The following is a 22,945-nucleotide window of genomic DNA, read 5'->3' as shown; positions in this document are numbered from 1 at the left end:
ATTTAAACACTAGTAGGTACTTTCACATTGTGAGGTGTATTATCAGTCAGGTAAGCTGCCAACTAGGATGTTTTCTAATGAATTCACAATGTAATCAGACAATCTTTAATCCGTTAATGCTTTAAGGATCATCCACACCCATCTCCTAGTTCAGCCCAGTAGTAGGCTCACTATGTTAAGGGCTTTCTTTTTAATTGTTGGCAAAATAACACAATTACCATAACCTAGAAAGCCTGTTTAGGAAAAGCCACACAATCTTTTATATTCTGCAGCCTGTAAGGTTCTGCAAGCTTCCCAGAAGGTTCAATCAGAACTTTTCTTAATTCGTACTTAAACCACTTTCAAAGTTTCAAGAATAAAATTTATACCTTGCTCTGAAGCAGAATGCGTAATTCAACCATCTCATCAGTGTTTCTAGATCTTTTAAAAGCTTGTTCCTCTTCCATATCTTCAGCAGGGCGTTTACCTAAAAATTAACAGTTCAAATTTCAGAAAGCACCAGCATCTTCAAGAAAGGGTATGTTTAATTACATTTCAGTTTTAACCTACAGATTAGAGAAACTTTAACTCCACCGTTTAAAGAAATTTGTTGCTAATCTTATGTTTTTAAAAGGCCAAAGGCACTGGTTCTTCCACTTTTAAGCATGAATTTAAGCACTCCATTCCAAATGGTTTTCCAAACACAAGATATTGTGACAACACTTCAAAGGATAAGAAACTTCAAAATGCAAGAAAAATATCAGTTTTACATTTACTTGCTTTCTTTTAATCAGTTTAGTTACCGATGCAAATAAGTTACTTCTGGTTTATAAATAAACGCTCAGATGTAACTGACAGATCTCAAATTAAACATACAAAGTAATAATGAAATTAGCAGAGCAACAACAACAAAAATGAAATTGTTAAAATGTCTTCTCACCAAATTCGCCATTGGTTTCAGTGTTGGGAAAGGTTTCCTCTGGCTGTTCAGTTTCCATCTTCTTGTATTAAAGGGACACACCAATCTGTTGAAAAATAAAGAGGCTAGTACAATTGCTTTATTGGAAAGTAAGCTGTGCATCTTGCTAAATGTTAAAAACAAGGGAAAGTAATGATTGTTTCTAGGACATACCAGTTATTAAATATATCCTTGCAGGGCAGAACTGAAGTGTTCTGGGCGAGACCAACTGACACCCTAGTGCTGCAGTAGCCTATAAAAACCAACACAAATCAGTTTTGCTTTTTTGGTTATTACTGAATACTAATCAACACCAATTTGAACACAACAAACAAAAGAACTAGTTCTAAAACTTGCTTTTTTGTTTTAGGGTCTTAAACTTCCAAACGATTGCCTTCAAACACAAAAACGCAAACCAAAAGATCGTATCTGATTCTTTTGTAAAACGAAAAAACACATTTTTAGCCTTTGGATCAAGTCCCACCACAGCAATTACTTATTTTATATGATAAACACAAAGAAAACTATGTAAGACACATATAAGGCATATCGATAAACCCACGAGTTTCACTATTGTTCCCGAAAAATATAAATTTATAAAAATATATACAAAATTATTTTTACATTGGGATTTTAAACCGCTTTTGGGTTTCTTTCCATTGGCGACTTGAAAAACTACGTTCTGAAATTTTTAAAGTTTACAAATACAAAAGCGAATTCAAGTCATACCCAACCGGCAGGTAAATCCACTGTAGCAATAAACCTGCAAAGCAGATACAGGAGCACACCCGAACTTCTAATACTACTCGACTAATCCAACAGAACCCCTGAACACCAACACCATCACTAGCGAAGTATTTTACATTACGTTAAAAACGATATAACCTCACAATGACACCTCCAACACACACTGGCGATAGGACTGCAAAGAGTCTTTTAGCTCGCCTCTCATGACTGGCAAAAAGCGGCGACCTGCGGCCCCCAGGAATAGCTGAACAGCTTAGAGCTAAAAATCAAGGCCATATTTACACCTTCCACTCTTCCAATGACAGACTAAACGCTAACCGGGCCCATCACTCAGTTAAATACTGAGGTGTGGTGGAAGATTTGGGTTAAGTGGTTTAAAGACCGCAAGCTGTATTTATGAAAATGATCAAGTATCCTTCAGGTCCTTTAGTCACCGTTTCTCAGACCGTAAAAATCGCTAAGTACATGCGTGTCCAGCCGAACGCAAACATGCCGTTCTCTCTCCAACGCCCGGGATACCGGGATAGGCAACGGCCCAGCAACAGGAGTTGAAAAAGCGCTCAAGGCGAGAGCACCAGCGCCGCACCTCTCCTCACCAGGATCCGACAGGAAATGGCGGCCCGCGTAATGGCGACTACGTGCTACTAGGCGGAGCCGAGCGCGGACCCCCTCCCCCACCCACCACGCGGTCCCGAGACCTCGTCCCCCGCGCCCTCCCCCCACCGCCGGAGAGACAAAGCAACGGTGGCAGCCCCGACCCTTCCAGCTCGCCCGCTCCCGCATCGGGCCCAGGCCGGTAGCACCCAAGTGCGCCAGGACCCACACAAAGAGAGCGGCGTTCTCTACCACCCTCGGGGCCCGCCCGCCGACCCCCTCTCCTTCCTACAAGACCTAGTTCCCAACACTACAAAACTGTAGCTCATCCCACCGTCACAAGCCTCGCGACTCCCCGAAGCCTCCAGTACCGCAGCACAGACTGCAGATATACGCTCAGAGAAATGGCGGCGGTGGGGGGAGGGGAAACCCGGCAACGTTTCCTCCCAGAACAGGCCAACTACCAAGCAGCCCCAACCGCCTCCCTCAAGTGGAGAAACTGGTCTCCGGCCCTCGCCCCCACGCGCCGTTCGCCCAGCCCCATTCCTCACCGGGCAAGGCTACCGTCCCTATGCCGCCGCACTGCCTCAGCCGCTCACAGCTAAACAGAGAACGAGCGTAGGCCCCCACCGCCCTCCCCGCGCTCTCCTACCCAGCCGCCAGGCCCGATTGGCTGCCCCAGCTACAGCGGTGGCGCGAGGGCGAAGCGATTGGCCCAAGGCCGCGTCAATCAAGGCGCTGGAGGAGGCGACAGCCCCGCCTCCCGCCGGCACCTCCCTTCAGGCTGTAAGGCCGCTAAGGGCCCGAGAAAAAACAGACTTGAAAAAAGTCAGCGCAGCCTTTAGGGAGGCCAAACCCCTGCCCAAACCCATAATACCCAAGCCCCAATAACCCTGATTACCTATAGGCCGCAAATAACCGGGAAGTAGGCAAGACGTCGAGGTTGGTGTAGCAGAGAAACAGAGGATAATGGCGCCTGCAGTGCTTTCGCCTGGAGAGCCCTCCTCCTCTCTCGTTCGCGCACTCACTAGCTGGGGGGAGGGGAAAACCTCTCGCGAGAACTAAAGGCTGTCCAGTTCACGCGCACTGGAAGAGGGCGGGTGAAGGGGCGTCTTCGGGGCCCTGAGGAGTCTTCAGGGTTTGGAGGAGGGGCGTGAGTGCGCGGCAAAACGGGCGGGAAGGAGCAAAAAAGGATTAGGGCGCGCGCCGTGGCGGTTCCTGTTCTCACAGTCGCGAGGCCCAGGAACCAGTGTTACGCGAGGGGAAGGCGGGACGCCCAGGTCGGTGTTAGGCCCAGACGAATGCCCCCGTTTCCACAGCCCGCATTCGCGTCTCTTTTCTTCCTCCGTGCTCCCCTCTCGCCCGGGCTGCGGGGCGAGCTGTGTGTAACGGGCCGCAGCGCCCGTCAGGCGTGGCCCGGGCCGGGGGCGCAGCCGGAGGGTCGCGGCCCGCTGTCCGCTGGCGGCTCGGGATTCCGGGAAATGTTGGCCGTCCCGCTGGGCTGTGGCGGGCGAGCCTCGGAGTCCGGGAGAGCTCAGTTCTTTGCTTCCGGCGCTGAGCCTGTACTCCCGGGGTCTTTACAGGGGTCTCCGTTTTGGCGAAACCTTTTGTTTTTCCTTTGTTTTTCTTTTTTGTTAATGGGACCTGCGATACGAGTATTTTGTAGTGTCAGTGCTGCCGCTACGTGTGAAAAATTTCTGGAAGTATTGCTTTCATATCCTACGATGAATGCAAATCGCAAAATGCGTTGTAGACATCCGCTTTGCGTTCGTTCACCTCTTTAAAGCGCCTACCGTGTGTCAAGGTATTCGGCAGTGATTAAAACAGACTAAAACCCTCGCCCTCAGATATGTTACCGTTCTAGCGTGTTCAGTTATACTTGCTTTGTGTGCGGTTACTTCTAAGCCCCCTGTGTCAGGCTTTGATGGTTTCTTTTTTTGTAAAGGCACTTAAGGTCACTCTGAATCGGTGACAAACTTGGGAAATTGCCAGTAAGTAGTACCCAGTGTCTGCATCCTGTCTCTTAGCCCTCCAGCCCTCACCCACAACCCCAAACTTGTGTTGAAGCATAAAAATGTTATAATTTACATGGGACGTAAAACCACCGTTAGAATACACTTTTTTTGGGTTTTTTTTGTAATGATGAATTTCTGCTGATTCATTCCGCTGTAACTTGATTTTCCTCTTGAATACTTTTCAAATTAGATGTAACCAGCATTTTTAAAAAATGTCTGATTTCCGTCATCTTTTATCCTTTACTTGCTCAGGAGGAACTGAGAACTTCATGAAGCACCAACATTTACTGGCTCGGAGGATAGTTAACAAATAGAGCATAGTGTCTGGGATTGTGGAGTTTTTAAAAGGTTCTTTGAGTTATAATATAATTTTTTAATGGCTCCACCATGAAGAGTATTATAGTCTTGTTGGGAGGTAAAACTTAACTTGCATTTGGCTTTACGATACATAGTTTGGATTTTTATTTCATGTTTAGCCAAGAAAATTGAGTGTATGAAGGGGCTGGGGATACTTGGATTATGGAGATTTAATCTGCCAGTCAGGATTTGCAGCATTTAATTGAATCTGTCATTTAAAACCTGGGACACTTCACTAACACAAATAGGCACATATAGGGGTACTGTACTCATTATGTTTTCTTCCAAGCTAATATTTCTGTTGCAACCATCATTTTCTGCCTTGATAAACAGTGATGATTGATGGGCAGGAATGCAAAGTAAGCAGCTTTATCTTAAGAATTTATTCCCAGTTTCACTGTCTTCTGACTGTACCCTAACAGCTGAAAGGTCTTATTCCTCTTTTCTAGATGCCATTGTCAGATTTTTTTTTTTCTTTTTCTACTTGTTTTCTTCCTTACCTCTTTTAATTTGCTTTATAGGTTTACTCTTTAAATAACAATAAAGTCTGTTTTTTCCACCATCTTCATTCAGGGACTTGCTAGTTTGAGGAAAGTCTGTCTTTTAACCATCCTTTCATTGTCTATTGTTTTCCGCCAAACTGTTACAGCTGTGCTCATTCAAGGACTTACCAACTTGGTTGATACGTTGTGGCTCCTGTTTTGAGTAAACAATTGTATGATTATTTGGACTCCTGATGAATTTAGAGCTAGTATTACTTAGCTGTGGGATTTACTTTAGATAAACTAATATAATTGAGATTGTACACTAGCGAGCTAGATGATTACTTAAAATTTTATAACTACCATTCTCTGAGTTTGTGCCAGACCTTGTGCTGGCAGTTTAATGCTTATTACAGTTCTGCGAGTAAATTGTGGTTAAGACAAAGTTAAGAAACACATCTAAGGTCACATAGCAGAAATGAGATTCAGACTCCTAAACCTATTCTCTGTCTTTTCCTTACATTAGGTTATGGAGGATCCACAAACAGCTCCACTAATTACTTCTTTCTGATTTCAGTCATTAAATATAAATTTTTTTCCCATAATTTTCAGAGTGCCTTCTCAAAATTCTGGGGTTACCTTAAAGTCATCCCCAAGGAGTTAAAACACAGACTCACCTGTATTTTTTAGATGAAGACAGTGGAAACATGGACTGGTTATAACTTGAGTATTTGTTAGTGCTTTTAAGTCTTAGCTATTGATTGAATGCCACATACAGTGTCCAAAAGGGTGGTATCAATACTTCTGCCTCTTTTTCTATTTTTTAAAAAAATTGAAATATGTGAGGCTGACTGAAAATTAACTTATAAATCAAATTTGCCTAAGTCTTAGTGGCAAATGATAGAATTTTCTTACTCTATTCTCTTCTGCTCAGTTCCTGCAGTCAAGATCTAGAATGTTAGATTAGTGTGGTTAGCCAAGTTTAGCAAGCACAAGATGTAAATCATTTTTTTTTTTTGGTGGTACGCGGGCCTCTCACTGTTGTGGTCTCTCCCGTTGCGGCTCCGGACGCGCAGGCTCAGTGGCCATGGCTCACGGGCCCAGCTGCTCCGCGGCACGTGGGATCCTCCCGGACTGGGGCAGGAATCCGTGTCCCCTGCATTGGCAGGCGGACTCTCAACCACTGCGCCACCAGGGAAGACGTAAATCAATTAAAAAAAATTTTTTTCATGATTATAAAATTAATGGAGATTAAGATGTATGTAGTTTTACATCTGCCCTCCTAACAATAAAATATGAACATATTTTCATGTCATTAAATAGTACTTAAAAATTTTTTTCAGAAGTCTATATTTCATGGATCCAGTGTAATATATTTAATTGAAAACTTTTTTAACTGTTGTTGAACATTTAGATTGTTTCTGTTTTTTTTCCACACTGTAAAAAGCACACTGATAAACCCTCTGGCACATAAAACCTTTGTCCTCACTTCTGATTATTTTCTTAAGATTAAGTTTTGAAATCATACGGTGTGAACATTTCTTAATGTACAATTTCAACAGCGTATATACTTTTTCATATTTTTTTCTTGGACAGAGATGTTCTTGAGGATCAGGGGCTGTTCTTTATGTATGAGCAGATGAGAAGTTGTGCTGCTGTAGCTAAAACCTCCCTTCTGAGTTGCTTCTACCTGCGGTGACTATGGTTACTCAGTTTCTCAAGAAAGGGAGGAACAAAAACCTTAGGAATTCTCTTGAAGGAGTAGATGCAAGTAATACAATTTACTAAATTATTAAGGGGCTCGGTTGTTGAAACCCAGTCTAAACTTTATAATCCCACATGATAATACTTTTTCCATTTAATTAAAAAATTTAATAAGCTTTTCTTTTTTACCTGTAGGAAGAAAAATCCTATTATATGTAGAAACGTCTTCTTATTAAAATTGTTTTAACATGCAGTTGTGGGGAGTAAACCATGTTTCAGATCAATATGCCCTCCACTTTACTTTGCTGTTAAATGAATTCTATGTAGCAAATGTGCATTTAGTTATAACATTATTATAAGATTGTAGTATATCATGTAGCTCTGGAAGTGGAAATTTAAATCCTAGAATGTAGTATTTGGAGAAAATTATTAATTAGAACTGCCACGTGTTAATAGAACAATTTCACTGTGGTTCATTCAGCACTGTTTATCAGAATTTGTCCCAACTATCATCTGAAAGGAGTTTTGTCACTTGCCGTATTCAACAAAACAAACAAGGAAGTGCATGTTTGAAATAACTACAAAATTTAAAAAATAAATGAATACATAAGCCTTAAAATATCAGTTTGTAATATTTAAAAATTAAAAAAACCTTTTATGTCATATTTTAGTAGAGTTAAGCAAAAGGAAAAGTACTTAATGATAACACTTGAAGGTGTTACGAAGATAGATGCAATAGGTGATGTGTTTCTTTGATTTGACTTTGTAAAGGAAATAAGTTAAAATATACTAGATGAGCTTGTCGTTTAAATGAGATCTGAGAAAAGTCTGTTCATTGTAATAGTGTAGTGCTCTTATAGAATGACCATTTATGAATGAGTTTTATAGTTTATATGCAAGTGGGTATATGTAAATGAGGGACTGGCTTTACATTCTCTTTTAAGTCGAACAGGGTCTAGAAAATGATATAGAAATGGAGGTTAGCAGAATTTTGTTCTGCGTCTGCTACCATGTATGATCTGTATGTCTTAATCTTCATGCCTGTTTCATTCTCACCCAAATAGATGGCAGTCCCTACCTTTTCTATCATAAATGACTATTTTGAGGTTTAGATAATATTACAGATATAAAAGTATGTATTTTGAAAAAGTTTAAAATCTTACAAATAAGAGGTTTTAATTTTTATTAAACCTTTTTCTTCAGTTCTGTGTTTAAACAGCTATACTGCTGGGATATAGAATTAACAACACTGAAATTCCTTTCTTTCATTTTCTATCCAGCCTTGACCTTTTCAGTTCACAATCAATCAGTCTTTCTTTTTTATTGCTTCCTTCCTCCTCCTAGAAGTACTAACAGTATTAACTCCTACTATTATACAGGTTCAGGTAGAAAATAGCATTTGTGTTAAATGGCTGCATATAATAATTTAGGGGTATACACTACAAAACATTCTGCAAACAATTAATTGTGGCATTTATACTTGATAATTCATTTAAATAATCATAACTCTACTGAAAGTACACTGTCTTGATTTCAGTTTACTTAATGACTGTCATCTCATTACTACAAAACCTGTGCCAATTAGACTAGGCCCATTTGCCAGTGCTGTGGTGTTTAAATTTTAGTGGAGGAAGTAAGGTAACTTATTATTGAATGAGCACACCTAAGAGCCTTGGATTTAGCTTAATTTTTGAGGTTAAAAAAATGACAACAGATGTGATAAAGTAGCACTTGGGAGTCTTAGGTTATAGAAGTACAGATCTCTGTCTTGAGGATAAGATGTCACTCAACTGTGGTCTCATCATGCTTGCAGATTTTAACATGCCTTATTTTAATTAATTTCATGCTTCGATGTTATTTTGTTTTAGGGTCATCTTTTAAGCATGCAGCTGAACTTGGTTTTTTCAATTTGAGAGTATCTTTTAACAGGTGAGTTAATCTATGTTCATTATGATTGCTGATATATTTAGACTTATTTCTACCACCTTGTTTATTCTTTCTATTTATAGTGCTTTCCAGTTCCTTTTGTGCCTTCTTTTGGATTGTTTTCTTTATTCTGTGTTTTCCTCAGCAAGTTTGAAAATTAGTTATTAAATATCTATCCTTTTGGTATTTGTCTTCAGCATTTTTATTGAGGATATAATTTACATTCAGTAAAATTCATGTTCTTATTTGTATATAGTTCTATGAGTTTTGACAAACATTAGTCATATTATCGCTGCCACCTTTTTCTATAGTGTTGCGTTTTCTGTAATGCCATCTTGGACTTACACAATGTTTGTCTGGCTTCTTTTACTTAGCTCGCTGCATTTAACATTTGTCTTAGTGTATTTGGGCTATTGTGACAAAATAGCATAAACTGGGTGGTTGATAAACAACGGAGATTTATTTCTTTGGAGACTGGGAAGTCCAAGGTCAAGGTGATGGCAGATTTAGTGGGTGTCTGATGAGGACATGCTTCTTGGTTCTTAGATGACAGTCTTTTTACAGTAACTTCCCATGGCAGAAGGGGTAAGTAGCTGTGTGGAGACGTCTCTACTATTTATTTATTTTTTTGTTATTGGGTTGTAAGTTTTTTTAAAAATTAATATCTTTTCAGAATTCTGACTTTATTTTTATTTATTGATTTATTGATTTATTCTGGCCATGCTGCATGGCATGTGGGATCTTAGTTCCCCAAGCAGGGATCGAACCCGTGCTCCCTGCAGTGGAAGCACAGAGTCTTAACCACTGGACTGCCAGGGAAGTCCCACGAAGGCTTCATTCTCATAATGTAAACACTTTGCAAAGGCCCCACCTCCTAATACCATCACATTGGGCATTAGGATTTCAACATACGAATTTTCTGAGTGATGCCATCTGTAGCAATATTCATCCATGTTATTGCATCTATTAGTTTATTCCTTTTTATTACTGAATAGTATTCCACTGTAATGATGTACAACACTTTGTTAATCCATTCACCAGTTGAAGGACATGTGGGTTGTTTCTAGTTTTTTGGTGATTGTGAAAAAAGCTGCTATAAATGTTCACATAGAGATTTTTAATGAGTGTACATTTTCATTTCTCTTGAGTAAATACCTAGTAATGCTGGGTTGTATGGTGAGTTTAACTTTGTAAGAAAATGCTAAAATGTTTTTCTTACTAAGAAATTGCTAAACTGTTTTATAAGTGGCTGTGTCATTTTACTTTCCCACCAGCAATGTATGAGAATTTCAGTAGTTGGTATTGTCAGTTATTTTTTATTTTAGCTATGCTAATAGATGTGTAATATCACACTGTGATTTCAGTTTTGCATTTCCCTAATCTCTTACTCGTTATCTGCATATCTTTTGGTGAAATGTCTATTCAAATCTTTTGTTCCTTTTAAAATTAGTTTGTTTTCCTATTGAATTTTAGAATTCTTTATGTAGTCTGGATATAAGTCTTTTGTCAATTATGTATTTCTCCCAGTCTGTGGCTTGTCTTTGTGTGTGTTTGGCTTGTCTTTATACTCTTAACAGTGTCTTTCACAGAGCAGAATTTTAAAATTTTGGTGAAGCTGAGTTTATTAATTTCTTTCTTTTATGGATTATGCTTCTGGCGTTGTATCTAAGAACACTGTTAAGAAACCATGATCACAAAGATTTTCTCCTAACTTTTCTTCCCCTTTAAAAAAAAATTGAGGTATAATTGACATATGACCTTTTAGTTTCAGGTATACAACATAATAATTTGATATTTGTATACATTGCAAAATGATCACCACAGTAAATCCAGTTAACATCCATCACCACACTTAGTTATAAAAAAATTTTTTTTCTTGTGATGAGAACTTTTAAGATCTACTCTCTTAGCAACTTTTAGATATGCAATATAGTATTTTAACTGCAGTGACCATGCTGTCCATTACATTTCCGTGACTTACTGATTTTATAACTGGAAGTTTGTACCTTGTGACCCCCTGCACCCATTTCACCCATCCCCACCCCTTACCTCTTGCAGCTACCAATTTGTTCTCTCTTATCTATGAGCTTTGGTTTTTTTTCTCCTAACTTTTCTTATAGATGTTTTATAGTTTTAGTTTTCACATTTAGGTCTCTGGTCCATTTAATTTTTATATATGATGTGAGGTATTGGTTGAGGTTCATAGTTTTGCATATATGGATGTCCAATTGTTTTAGCATCATTTGTTCAAAAGACTATCCTGTTTCCTTTGAATTGCCTTTGCAACTTTATAGAAAATCAGTTGACTATATATGAATGGGTCTATTTTCTAGACTGTCTTCTCTTCCCATTGATATGTTAATCGTTTTGCCAATACTTCACTTTCTTGATTACTGTAGTTTATACTAAATACTAAGTCTTGAACTCAGTGTGAGTCTCCAACTTTTCTTTTTCTGAAATTACCTTGGCTATTCTAGTTTCTTTGCGTTTCCATGTAAATCTTAGAATCAGCTTGCCATTCTTAAAAAAAAAAAAAAGAATGCTGGGATTTTGAATGGAATTGCATTGAATCTATATATCTTTTTGGGGAGAATTGAAACTTGATCATAGAGTCTTCAACACAACATATCTCTTCATTTGTTTAGGTTGTCTTTGATTTCTTTCAACAGTAATTTGTAGTTTTCAGCATATACATCCTGCACATATTTTGTTAGATTTAAGTTTTGAGGGCTACTGTAAATTGTACTCTTGGTTCATTGCTTATACAGTCAAGTCTTATTATTCCTGGTAGTTATGTTCTATATAAAGTCCCTGTGAACACTGAGTTAGGGAATACTGAACTATTGTTCCTAGGGGAAAGACAAGGTTAGGTTCCTGTGAGCCTCTGGTCATGACATTTTCACCAACTGATTAGTACATAACCTTGTTTTATTTGTGTTTCTGTTTAAAGACACCTTGTTCACTATATGTTATTGATTCTTTAACTGAACTTATGACCAGTGGCACTATAACTAATGCCTGAATGAAACTTAATCTAACACACAGATTTTACATATGACACATCACACACAGTTTTCTTATGCTTTGGAACACTAGACAGTGCTTCAGCAGTATGCTACAGGGCTGTTTTAAATAGTTAAATCATCGACAAAAAGCACAAAAGTGTGAAAATGTGGCACTAAATAGAGCACAAAAAAGACACTTGCATTTCGCTAACTCATTTATCAGGTGATATAGCTTCTTTGTACATTCTTTGGCATTTTTTCATAAACATTCATGTCATCTGCAAATAGAGGTAATTTTATTTTTTCCTTTTTTTCCTCCTCTACTTCCCTCTTGATTCTTCTCTCTTTCTAAAAAATTATGGTAAAAAACATATAACATAAATTTCCCCTCTTAACAGTTTTGAAGTATACATTATGTATCTTCCTGATGTGGGATAGGGATGGCACAGTCTTAAATGTCTTAAAGAATCGTCTAATCGATCTTGTTTTTAGAGTACCATTTACTTCCAGGCATACTTAGTATTGCCTTTTGTGGGTTCTGGGTTTTTATATCAGCCATTCTTAATGCCACCTTAGAATTCAACTTTCTAGTGTCTTTTAAATCATGTACTAATCTGTTTGCTTTCCAGTTTCCAAAATTTGTTGCCATTTTAAAAAATAATTAATTAATTAATTTATGGCTGCGTTGGGTCTTCGTTGCTGTGTGCGGGTTCTCACTGCGGTGGCTTCTGTTGTTGCATAACACGGGCTCTAGGCGCGCGGGCTTCAGTAGCTGTGGCTCGAAGGCTCTAGGGCACAATCCCAGTTGCTCCCCCGCATGTGGGATCCTCCCGGACCAGGGATCAAACCCGTGTCTCCTGCATTGGCAGGTGGATTCCCAACCACTGCGCCACCAGGGAAGCCCTGTTACCATTGTTTCTTCTTCCATTTTCTTTGTTCTTAGAATTTTATGGCTTTTAAAAGATCTGGGGCTTCCCTGGTGGCGTGGTGGTTGAGAGTCCACCTGCCAATGCAGGGGACACAGGTTCGTGCCCCGGTCCGGGAAGATCCCACATGCCATGGAGTGGCTGGGCCCGTGAGCCATGGCCGCTGACCCTGCACGTCCGGAGCCTGCGCTCCGCAATGGGAGAGGCCACAACAGTGAGAGGCCTGCGTACCGCAAAAAAATAAAATAAAAAAAAAAAACAAAAAAACCCCTGTTATCTGACTTTTATGGGGATTATAAGAATCTTTTCTCAATCTTTCATTTTTACCGTTAAACACATAATTTTTATATTTTTCTTATAAAATAGTAAACATAATCAGAATCTCTATTATCCTCCTTGACAAAACATAATACCTTTACTTCCCTCTGAATTCTTTCTGTATTTTCTACATTTTTGTTACCTCAAATTTTATTTTTTTATTTTTATTTTTCTTTATTTTCAGAAACAACTTTATTCATGACACATATTAAAAAAAAAACTCCCACTCCCTGGAAATGAGCTAAAAAAATAAAATCCACCTCCCACCTCCCTGTCCCCACTTCCTCCCATTCCCTCCAAACAAAAGGGAAAAAAAGGCAAAGGAAAACAAAACAAAACAAAAAACTGAAAAACAAAAAACACCCCCAAACCCCCCAAAACAAGGTAGTGCATTTCCCCAGGGGAAAGGGGAATTTACACTGGAGCTGCTGGGAGTGGATCGGAGATCTTCCGTCTACAGAAACCTGCAAAGAAAGACACTCAAAACAGAAAAAGAAACACAAAAGGAAACAAAATAGATCACCAGGCAATCTGGAGGGGCAGGGAGCCAGAAAAGAGGAGTGGGGTGGGTGGTAGACCTGGCAGGACAGGAACAAGCAGGAGGGGACTGTGAAAGCTAGGGAGAAGATGGAGGGAAGGTAACAAGCAGAACAGTTTGGTGTCCTTCCAGAGCCCTGGGTAAAAAAAAACCCTCCTATCACCCATGCCCACCTACCCTTGAGCAGCGCACAAGGGGGCAAAGGGGGACAGGGAAACGGGGAGCAGCTTGCGCGGTTGAGACGTGTCCATGGCGAATCCCCAGAGTGAATGAGTAGCCCCCTTCCCCACTCCCTGGGCCTTCCCTTACTCCCCAAAGCAGGTCCCTCCTCAGCAGTTAGTTATGGGATTCTCCCCCCTTCCACAGTATATCTTTTTTTTTTAAAAAAATATTTTTTTCCATCAAGGTCATCTTCTGTTTTTCTTTTTTTTTTTTAAATTCTTTTTTTTTCCCTTCTTTCTTCTTTTTTTCCTCTCTCTCCTCCTAATACACACTTTTTTTAGTAAGGGGAATACCATGATGTCGCTCTAGCCCGGCCCCTGTAGACACGACCCCTGGGCCTGCTGTTAAAACCACTGTAGAATCGAGAGCGGGAACTGTTGTAGTTGGTGGTCCGGGCATGGTATCGGGCTCGTGGGAAACCCCGGTCTGTTGTGCTGATGCCTGGTCTGTTGGTTTGTTTTGGGATCACCTTGATTTGTCTTCCTCTAAACAGGGACTCATCTAAGGCCAAGGAAGTCCTCACTGACTCTTTGTCTGAGAACTCTATATATGCAAATCCTTTGGGATGGCCACTAAATTTGTCACACAGTATAGTAACACAGTTGACTGAACCACAGCCATGAAAGTGTGCTTCCAGCTCTTCTGCTGTTGCACCATAGTCCACATTGCCAACATAGATGGAACGGGCATCAGCCTCCATCTTCTCCTCAATGGACATGATCACTGGGCCAGCATTGCCTGGAGGTGGACTCATATTCATCTGCTTCTCTACCTCGTTCTGTAGCTCCTTTAGCTTCTCAGCTTCTTCCTCCTTCTCCCTAACTCGAGCTTTGATCGCTTCCAGCTCCGGGTCCTCAATGGCGCCGTCCCCCGGGTCACCCTCGACCAGTCCTGGCTCCTCCTCCTCCTCCTGGCTGCTGGGGGCTCCCGAGCCAGGCCCAGGGCCCGGAGCTCCCGGCGGGGCATGGGGCCGGGGCGGCTCCTCTTTGGGCTCGGGCTCCGGCTCGGGCTCCAGCAGCAGCTCCTCAGGCTCCAGTTCCTCAGACTCCAAGCCGTTCCCGTAGTCCCCTGCGCCCCCTGGGGCCCCCTCCCCACCGGCCCCGGGTACAAGATGGTGCCGTCGCCCTGGCCCGGAGCCCCGACCGCCCGCAGCCCCTGCTGCTGCTGCCACCGCCGCCGCCATCGCCTGTTACCTCAAATTTTAGATCCAGCTTGTTGAACCTTAAGATTTAAAAAAAGATTTTTTTTTCTTTGTCCTTGATGTTTTACAGTTTACCGTGCTATGTTTATAGGTGGATTTTTACATGTTGCTTAGCAGTATTGAGCTTTTACACCCTACAGCATCATATCTTTCTTGAATTTTAGAAAAATTTCAACCATTATTCTTTATTTCTTTATTATGATAAAATTTCACTTTTATTTATATGTATTTTCCTACTTTTATTGAGAAATAATTGGCATACATCATCATATAAGTTTAAGGTGTATAGCATTTACATATACCGTGAAATGATTACCACAACAAATTAAGCTAACATCTATCATCTCATATAGATAAAAAGATATTTGGGCTTCCTCGGTGGTGCGGTGGTTAAGAATCCACCTGCCAGTGCAGGGGACACAGGTTCGAGCCCTGGTCCGGGAAGATCCCACATGACATGGAGCAACTAAGCCCGTGTGTCACAACTACTGAGCCTGCGCTCTAGAGCCTGCGAGCCACAGCTACTGAGCCCGCGTGCCACAACTACTGAAGCCCACACACCCAGAGCCTGTGCTCCAAAACGAGAAGCCACCGTGATGAGAAACCCGCGCACTGCAAGGAAGAGTAGCCCCCACTCACTGCAACTAGAGGAGGCCTGTGGGCAGCAACAAAGACCCAACACAGCCAAAAAAAAAAAAAGAAAAAAAAATTCTCCTTGTGATGAGAACTCTTAGGATCTCCTCTCTTAACAACTTTTGTATATATTGTACAGCAGTGTTAACTACAGTCATCATGTTGTGCATTACATCCCTATTACTTGTTTATCTTATAATTGGAAATTTGTTCCTTTTGACCACCTTCAACCATTATCTTAAAAAAAAACAAAACTGTTTCCTTCATCTCTTCTATTTTCTTCTGAAACTGTGACTACTTCAGCGTAGGAGCCTGTTTTCCCTACATAGCTTTTTTTTCCCTTCTTTGCTTAATTTCTTAAATCTTCATACTCTGTTCTATGTAATTTCCAAAGTGTAAGTTCTTTCTTCATTTGTTTTTAGCCTTTTGTTTATCCCATCTACTGAGTTTTAAATTTCTGAGGCTGTTTCCCATTTCCAAGATGTCCAATTGATACTTTTCATAAATGCCTGTTACTGTTTAATTATCTTCTATTCTTCTTTAAGGATTAGTCCTACTTTTAAAGTGTATTTAGTATGCTCAAAGACATTTTAAAAATATTTAAGATTCTTCATTTAAAAACAGATTTCTCCAGGTATAAATTCTCCTGTTTGTTGTGTCTGCTGATGTGGCTTATGGTAGTGATTTTCCTTAAATGTGTTATAATTTTGGTTTGAGAGCTTATGTTGGATAGAGGTTTTTCCCATGTGTGTTTTTCCCTTTTGTGTGTTTTTGGTGTTGCTTCAACCTGACCCTCTGACTGGCATAGCTCTAGATCAGCTGTGTCATTAGAGACTTGGGTTTTTATGTGAATAGCCTAGTTCTGGACCATGCTATATGTACTATACAAGTTATGTGGGCCCCTTTTCCATTCTTAGGTTATCCCTGTTCCCTCCATAGGCCATAGGTAGGTATTGGGTGGAAGATATTTCGGCCCAGTTCTAGCAAGTAGTCTGTTCTGGTCTTCTGACCTATAATTGGCACACTGGACCCTTAAACTTAAAGCCTTGGAGCTTTACCCTGAAGTACCCTTTTCCTGATGGCTTTAAATCAGCACTAAAACTCTAGGTTTCTCCTCCGTTCCTAGCCCACAAGACTTTTTAAAAAAATTAATTGTTTTTTATTTTTGGCTGCATTGGTTCTTTGTTGCTGTGTGTAGGCTTTTCTCTAGTTGCGGCAAGCGGGGGCTACTCTTCGCTGAGGTGCATGGGCTTCTCGTTGCGGTGGCTTCTCTGTGGAGCATGGGTTCTAGGTGCGTGGGCTTCAGTAGTTGTGGCACACGGGCTCAGTAGTTGTGGCTCACAGGCTGTAGAGCACAGGCTTAGCAGTTGTGGCCCACGGGCTTAGTTGCTCCATGGCATGTGGGATCTTCCCGGACCAGGGCTCAAACCCGTGTCTCCTGCATTGGCAGGCAGAGTCTTAACCACTGTGCCACCAGGGAAGCCCTGGCCCACAAGATTTTACTCTTTGTTATTGAGTGTAACTATGTATTTAAAGTTTTATCTAGTTTCTTGTATATCCTTCTAGAGGTCCTTTATGTATAAAGTAAATAAGAATGTGCTTATTTTCCTTTCTCTTGTACACAAAAGTTAGCACACTGTGTTTTGCTTTTTTTAGCCAGAAGGTAGAAAATATTTCCATTTGATAAATCAGAGGGCTCATGTAGAGATTGTTGGTTTCTTTGTTAAAGAGACATGCCGATTTGACTCTGCATGGTTTATTTTTATCACTATTGGCAGGGACCTCTCCTACCTTTGAATTTTTACATTGTTTTTCACATGTAATTTAAAAATTCTATATCTGTACTCAATTATTTTCTTCAGTGTAAAGATTCATCAGTTTGGTAGTTATGACCTTCTTAATTCCTCCTTTAAAATGTTATTCTTGTATTCCTCACAATAACTGTAACTCTTCCTTTAAATTTTAACCTTTTGTTAAATTAATAATGTGACCACTTGTTTAGGGTCACAGAATTTGTAAGTAAAAGATAATTTGGCATCACACTTGCACTCTGAACTGCTAGATTATATACTGGCTCTCCTTTGTTTTTTTATTTCTTTTTTTTTTACACGATAAGGGGGTTTTACTTTTAAATGATTATCAGTAACAACATGTGGCAGATTATTGATTTCTGTTTTCTAGTAATTTTTATTAAAAGATATTAAAAGAGGCCCAAACAATTATATTAGTATTCATTGTTCTAACCTTTAGCCAGAAAAGACTGTTTTAAGGCTGGATGCTGCTTAGTACAGGTTACAAATAACTATTTACTATTTTTTCATAGATATATCCCCTGACCTTCACAAAGCTTTAGGGGAAAAAAATGAATCCCTTTTTTTCTTAAAAATTAAAAAAAACCTACATCTCCAAAAGAAGAAGTCAGTATTGATATATATATATATATATATTCAGCATTGATATATATATATGTTGTTTTAGCTAAAAGATGTGGGAAATCAGACAATATATGCCTATTAAATTTTCTAAGAAATGCAAGGTTAAAAAAAAGGAAATATTTGGATAAGCCCTAAGTTTTTACAAGGAAGCTTTGCTATTTTCCAGAAAGTGAGAGGATCTACTGTATAATATACAGAGATAATTTAATGCCTTTTCACAAGAATGTAACTTGAGCTTTGTTAAAATTTCATTTTCCATGAAGGCATCTAAAATGCCAGTCCGTGGAACAGAGCTTCTGCCCTTATGCATTTATGTAGTAGTTTTCATGGATCTCTGGCTAGATGTAGCAGACAAAGGCCAAGAGGTTATCTAGCACTTCATCCCTGTTTTGCCAGAGGTAGATCTGGAGAATGGTCATCACCTGGGTCTCTTTTTCCACCCCAGTGCTGCCCCTGCCATGGAATCCCAGAGCTCCAGCTTCTCTGGCTTTGAACCTTTTCTCCCTCTGCAGTTGGTACTGTTCAATTTCAGTTTTAGCTGCTTTGGTCTGCTTCAGCCCCAGGTTGCTTGCGGGCCTCGGACACCTTTTGGGTGGCCTGCTTCTGGCCTGCAACCATTTCTGGGGCCTAAGTGAGCAGCCTAACTGATTGGATTGCCTCCTTGGGTCAGCTGATTTGTGCCTATGCTGTTGCTCTGCCTGCCATCTTCTCCTATCCTTTAATTTTCACAGTAGCCCTGTGAAGTAAGTATATAGGGAAAGAAACAAGCTAAGGTAGAGTGTCTGAGTTTCTCGTGGTAACTTGCTTTTGTTTGTTTAATTCCAAACCTCATGTTCTTATTCTGTACTACCTCTGCTCTACCCTGATTGATAATAGGAACCTTCAAACCATACCATCAAACTTTGCACTTATGAAAATAGGCCAGTGATTCATTCTGCAGCTTCCTCTTATAACCCTTACTGCTTCTTGTCTTAGCTCTCAGGGCCATTTCTGAGCATTAGATGTTACAAGTACTCCACTGAACAACCAGTTCCAAATCCCGTCCTCAAATCCTGTGCTCCTGTTCCAAATGGTAAGTTTTCTTACGGGCATGTTAAAACTTTTATAAATTCAAACTCTTAGATATCTTCATCTGTAGAAGGAAAAAATATACTTTTGTGAAAAAAGGTTAGTCTTTGGCTACTTTTTTATCATACTGAGAAAATCAGAAGTATACTTACCTGATAGGACTGTTGAGAATTATTTAGCCAAACAAATAAGATGCCTTACATCAGCTCAGAATCTATTGTTACTTACAATTTTATGGAATACAATGGTATACGTTTTAATAGAGTATGAATTATAGATATAGAGAGAACTTTAGTAAATATTGTTTCTTAGCTAAATTTTAAATTATTAGAATCTATTAACATAATAACTACTAATTACTACATGTATTTCATAGGTCTGAATTATGCTTTACAAATGTTAATCGTGTAATCCTCACAACAACTGTGTTAGATAGGAGGTGGTACTGACATTTTATAGATGAAAAAATTAGGTTAGAGAAGTTAAGAAATTTATACTAGATCACAGAACTTATAATTTGAAGAGCTAGCCTTCAAACCTAGGTATATCTTGTCTTAAACCTTTTGCTTTTCTTATTTTACCATCTCATTACTTGTGGCATTTGAAGTTTTGCTGTGTAGAAAGTCAAAGAATTACAAAGGTGCAGAAGAGAGAAAAATCTAAAAGTTTGATTACTCCTGTTTGTGCATTGTAGAGAATTATAGAAACTATATTTAGATGTGCTGAATTACCATAATGTTTTGTTTGTTTGTTTTCAGGTAATAGATGCCTAATATTTCTTTTATATAAAAGAAATGAGTATAGCTAGTATTGCATTAAGAGTTGAAACCTGGCTTTTAGCTACATGGCATGTTAAAGTGCCTTTAATGTGGCTGGAAGCTTGTATTAACTGGATCCAAGAAGAAAATGATAATGTTAATTTGAGTCAGGCGCAAATGAATAAACAAGTGTTTGAGCAATGGCTCCTTACTGATCTGAGAGATTTGGAGCATCGTCTTTTACCTGATGGCATTTTAGAAGTTCCAAAAGGAGAACTGAATGGATTTTTTGCTCTGCAGATTAATTCATTGGTTGATGTAAGTCAACCTGCGTATGCCCAGATACAAAAGTTGAGAGGAAAGAATACAACCAATGACCTAATTACAGCTGAAACACAAGTAACCCCAAAACCTTGGGAAGCAAAGCCTTCACGAATGTTGATGCTACAGCTTACTGATGGAATTGTACAAATACAGGGGATGGAATATCAGTCTATTCCAGCTCTTCATAGTGATCTTCCTCCAGGTACAAAAATTTTGATTTATGGAAACATTTCTTTCCGTCTTGGTGTTCTCTTATTGAAACCAGAAAATGTGAAGGTGTTGGGAGGAGAAGTAGATCCTCTTTTAGAGGAATATGCCCAAGAAAAAGTTCTTGCAAGATTAATTGGGGAACTTGATCCTATAGTTCCAGTCATACCAAATCATTCTAACCAAAGCATCCCCAGAATTACAGATGTTCTACATCCTGCATTAGGACCTTCTGATGAAGAACTCTTGGCAAGTCTTGATGAAAATGATGAGCTTGCAGCAAATAACACCTCTTTGGAAAGAAGTTGTTTCAGCACAGGTAGTTCTTCAAATACTGTTCCCATCAGACAGTCAGATTTTGAACCAGGACTTGTTATTTCTCCAAGACCAAAGGAGAAACCACAAAACCAGTCTATGCTCTTTACTGATGAGGAATTAGATGACTTTTCATTGGAGGAGGCCTTGCTTTTAGAAGAAGCTGTCCAGAAAGAACAAACAGAGACCAAAGAATTACAGCCACTGACTTTGAACAGAACTGTAGATGAAAGTATAGAGAGATTTTCACATAGATCTAATACTCTGAATAATTTTTCCTTGATTTGCAAAAATGGAAATAATAATTGGAATGAAAAAAATTTATCTGAGCAAATAACTAATGAAGACAAATCTTTTAGTTGTCCATCTGCTAGAGACCAAAACAGTAGTATTGTTTCAGTTAATCATAATGTACCCTTACCCCATAATTTTACAAATAAAGATAAGAACTCAGAGACATATAATAAAATAAAACAAACCAGCAGTTCAGATGGACATTCCTTAAATAATAAAATATTAAACGGAGAGCTGGTCAATTATGTACCAAAAAGTTGTTCACACATTTCTAATAAAAATGAGCACCACTTACAAACTTGTTCTTCAATATCAGAGAATAGCACTAATCTTTCTATCACCATGGATTTATATTCTCCACCTTTTATCTATTTGTCTGTTCTAATGGCCAGCAAACCAAAGGAAGTTACAACAGTGAGAGTCAAAGCATTTATTGTAACCTTAACTGGAAATCTCTCAACTTCTGGTGGCATTTGGAGTATAACAGCAAAAATTTCTGATGGTACTGCATATCTAGATGTAGACTTTGTAGATGAAATACTTACTGGTCTGATAGGGTTTTCAGTACTAGAAATGAAACAGTTAAAAAAGGATCCTTGTAAATACCAAAAGTTCCTGGAAGGTTTGCAGAAATGTCAGAGAGATCTAATAGATTTGTGCTGTCTAATGACTATTTCATTGAATCCCTCCTTGTCTAAGGCAACGGTACTGGCATTACAAGATGTTAACGTGGAACACCTTGAGAACCTAAAGAGGCGAGTAAAGAAATAATTTACTAGCAAACAATTTAAAACAAGGAAATATTTAGAATTAAATTTGTCCTTTTACTTTTGCAACTTTCTTTTTGTAAAAGGGGAAAAAAGTTTCATAACTGATTTCAGTCTAATTTTAAAACGTTTAGTTATGTTTGTGTTTGTAAGTTTTTTAAATAAATTTTTTTATAGTAACTGCTGAAGCAATTTGATGACCCACTGTTGTTGAGAAATTTTGTTTTCCACTTGTTATTTCACATATGGTGACTGCTAAAGTACTGTATTGGTGTTTACTGATGAATCTTACTGTTGAAAGTTAACAATTACAAATAGGTAGTTGAGTACTTCTAATATGTAGAGTACCCCAAAAGATTTGTTTATATTATTAGGAAAAAATGTAAATCCAGTGGATTAGAATGTCAGACTCTTAGATGCTAATTGTTTTTGTTTTGCTGATTGGAAATGTTTGGTATATTTAAAGCAAATATTAACTAGATAACATTTTAGAGATTATATTGAATAGTTTAAAAACCTTATTTTCAATGATAATCTATTACTATTAAGAAGATCCAGTAAGTATTTCTTTTTTTTTTTCTGGATTAAAATAAGGTATTTATGCATGTCTTTAGTTATCTCCTTTTTTTAAAAAAAAGTATTTAATTTAATTTATTTATTTTTGGCTGCATTGGGTCTTTGTTGCTGCGCGTGGGCTTTCTCTAGTTGAAGCCAGCGGGGGCTACTCTTCATCGTGGTGTGCGGGCTTCTCATTGTGGTGGCTTCTCTTGTTGCGGAGCATGGGCTCTAGATGCGTGGACTTCAGTAGTTGTGGCATGTGGGCTCAGTAGTTGTGGCTCATGGGCTCCAGAGCGCAGGCTCAGTAGTTGTGGCGCATGGGCTTAGTTGCTCTGCAGCATGTGGGATCTTCCTGGCCCAGGGCTCGAACCTGTGTCCCATGCATTGGCAGGCGGATTCTTAACCACTGCACCACCAGGGAAGTCCCAGTTGTCTCCTTTCTGAATTAGGTGTACATGTAAGTTCTTCCTTTAGTTTTGTTGGAAGTGCTGATTTCTTTTTTAAGAGAGATTGTTCCCCCCGGCCCCCATACTCCCCCAAAAAAACCAGAGGGGAGACTGTTTCCCACTTTTCCACTTTGCTGTTAAAAAGTCACATTTGAAAGGTAAAATTAT

General features: G+C 39.3%; 2 protein-coding genes and 1 pseudogene across 23 annotated transcripts in view; 1 reads left to right on the top strand and 2 right to left on the bottom strand.

Moving 5' to 3' along the window:
* The window catches only part of HNRNPK (heterogeneous nuclear ribonucleoprotein K), an 11,995-nt gene extending 8,216 nt beyond the window's left edge, over positions 1–3,779 (bottom strand). For 3 of the 20 annotated variants that reach the window (XR_010841938.1, XR_010841942.1, XM_059072301.2), the window contains exons 1-4: positions 2,830–2,948; positions 1,112–1,190; positions 920–1,004; positions 369–466 (exon numbers count right to left, since the gene is read on the bottom strand). Coding sequence is in view for 10 of the 20 variants with exons in the window: in XM_059072301.2 (XP_058928284.1) it covers positions 369–466; positions 920–977 (156 nt within the window). In the remaining 10 variants the exon portion in view is untranslated. Of the gene's footprint in view, positions 1–368; positions 467–919; positions 1,005–1,111; positions 1,191–2,149; positions 2,335–2,829; positions 2,949–3,179 lie in introns of those variants that run through there. The other 17 variants (XM_059072299.2, XM_059072306.2, XM_059072309.2 and 14 more) reach the window with 15 other exon arrangements.
* RMI1 (RecQ mediated genome instability 1) lies at positions 3,348–22,945 on the top strand. 3 transcript variants are annotated; one of them, XM_059072294.2, is made up of 5 exons: positions 3,348–3,558; positions 8,705–8,765; positions 19,016–19,112; positions 19,867–20,392; positions 20,624–22,945. In XM_059072294.2, the coding sequence occupies exons 4-5, from the start codon at positions 19,903–19,905 to the stop codon at positions 21,775–21,777; spliced, it is 1,644 nt and encodes a 547-aa protein (XP_058928277.1). In that variant the 5' UTR covers positions 3,348–3,558; positions 8,705–8,765; positions 19,016–19,112; positions 19,867–19,902; the 3' UTR covers positions 21,778–22,945. The 3 variants fall into 3 exon arrangements, with proteins under 3 accessions (XP_058928277.1, XP_058928278.1, XP_058928272.1); XM_059072295.2 differs by having other exon boundaries at positions 3,350–3,558; positions 20,167–22,943; XM_059072289.2 differs by having other exon boundaries at positions 3,350–3,558; positions 19,867–22,942.
* On the bottom strand, positions 13,982–14,981 carry LOC131761462 (polyadenylate-binding protein 2 pseudogene; annotated as a pseudogene).

The sequence above is a fragment of the Kogia breviceps genome, chromosome 8 (assembly GCF_026419965.1).
Source record: "Kogia breviceps isolate mKogBre1 chromosome 8, mKogBre1 haplotype 1, whole genome shotgun sequence".
Taxonomy (NCBI): domain Eukaryota; kingdom Metazoa; phylum Chordata; class Mammalia; order Artiodactyla; family Physeteridae; genus Kogia; species Kogia breviceps.
This window is presented reverse-complemented; position numbering and strand designations above follow the sequence as displayed.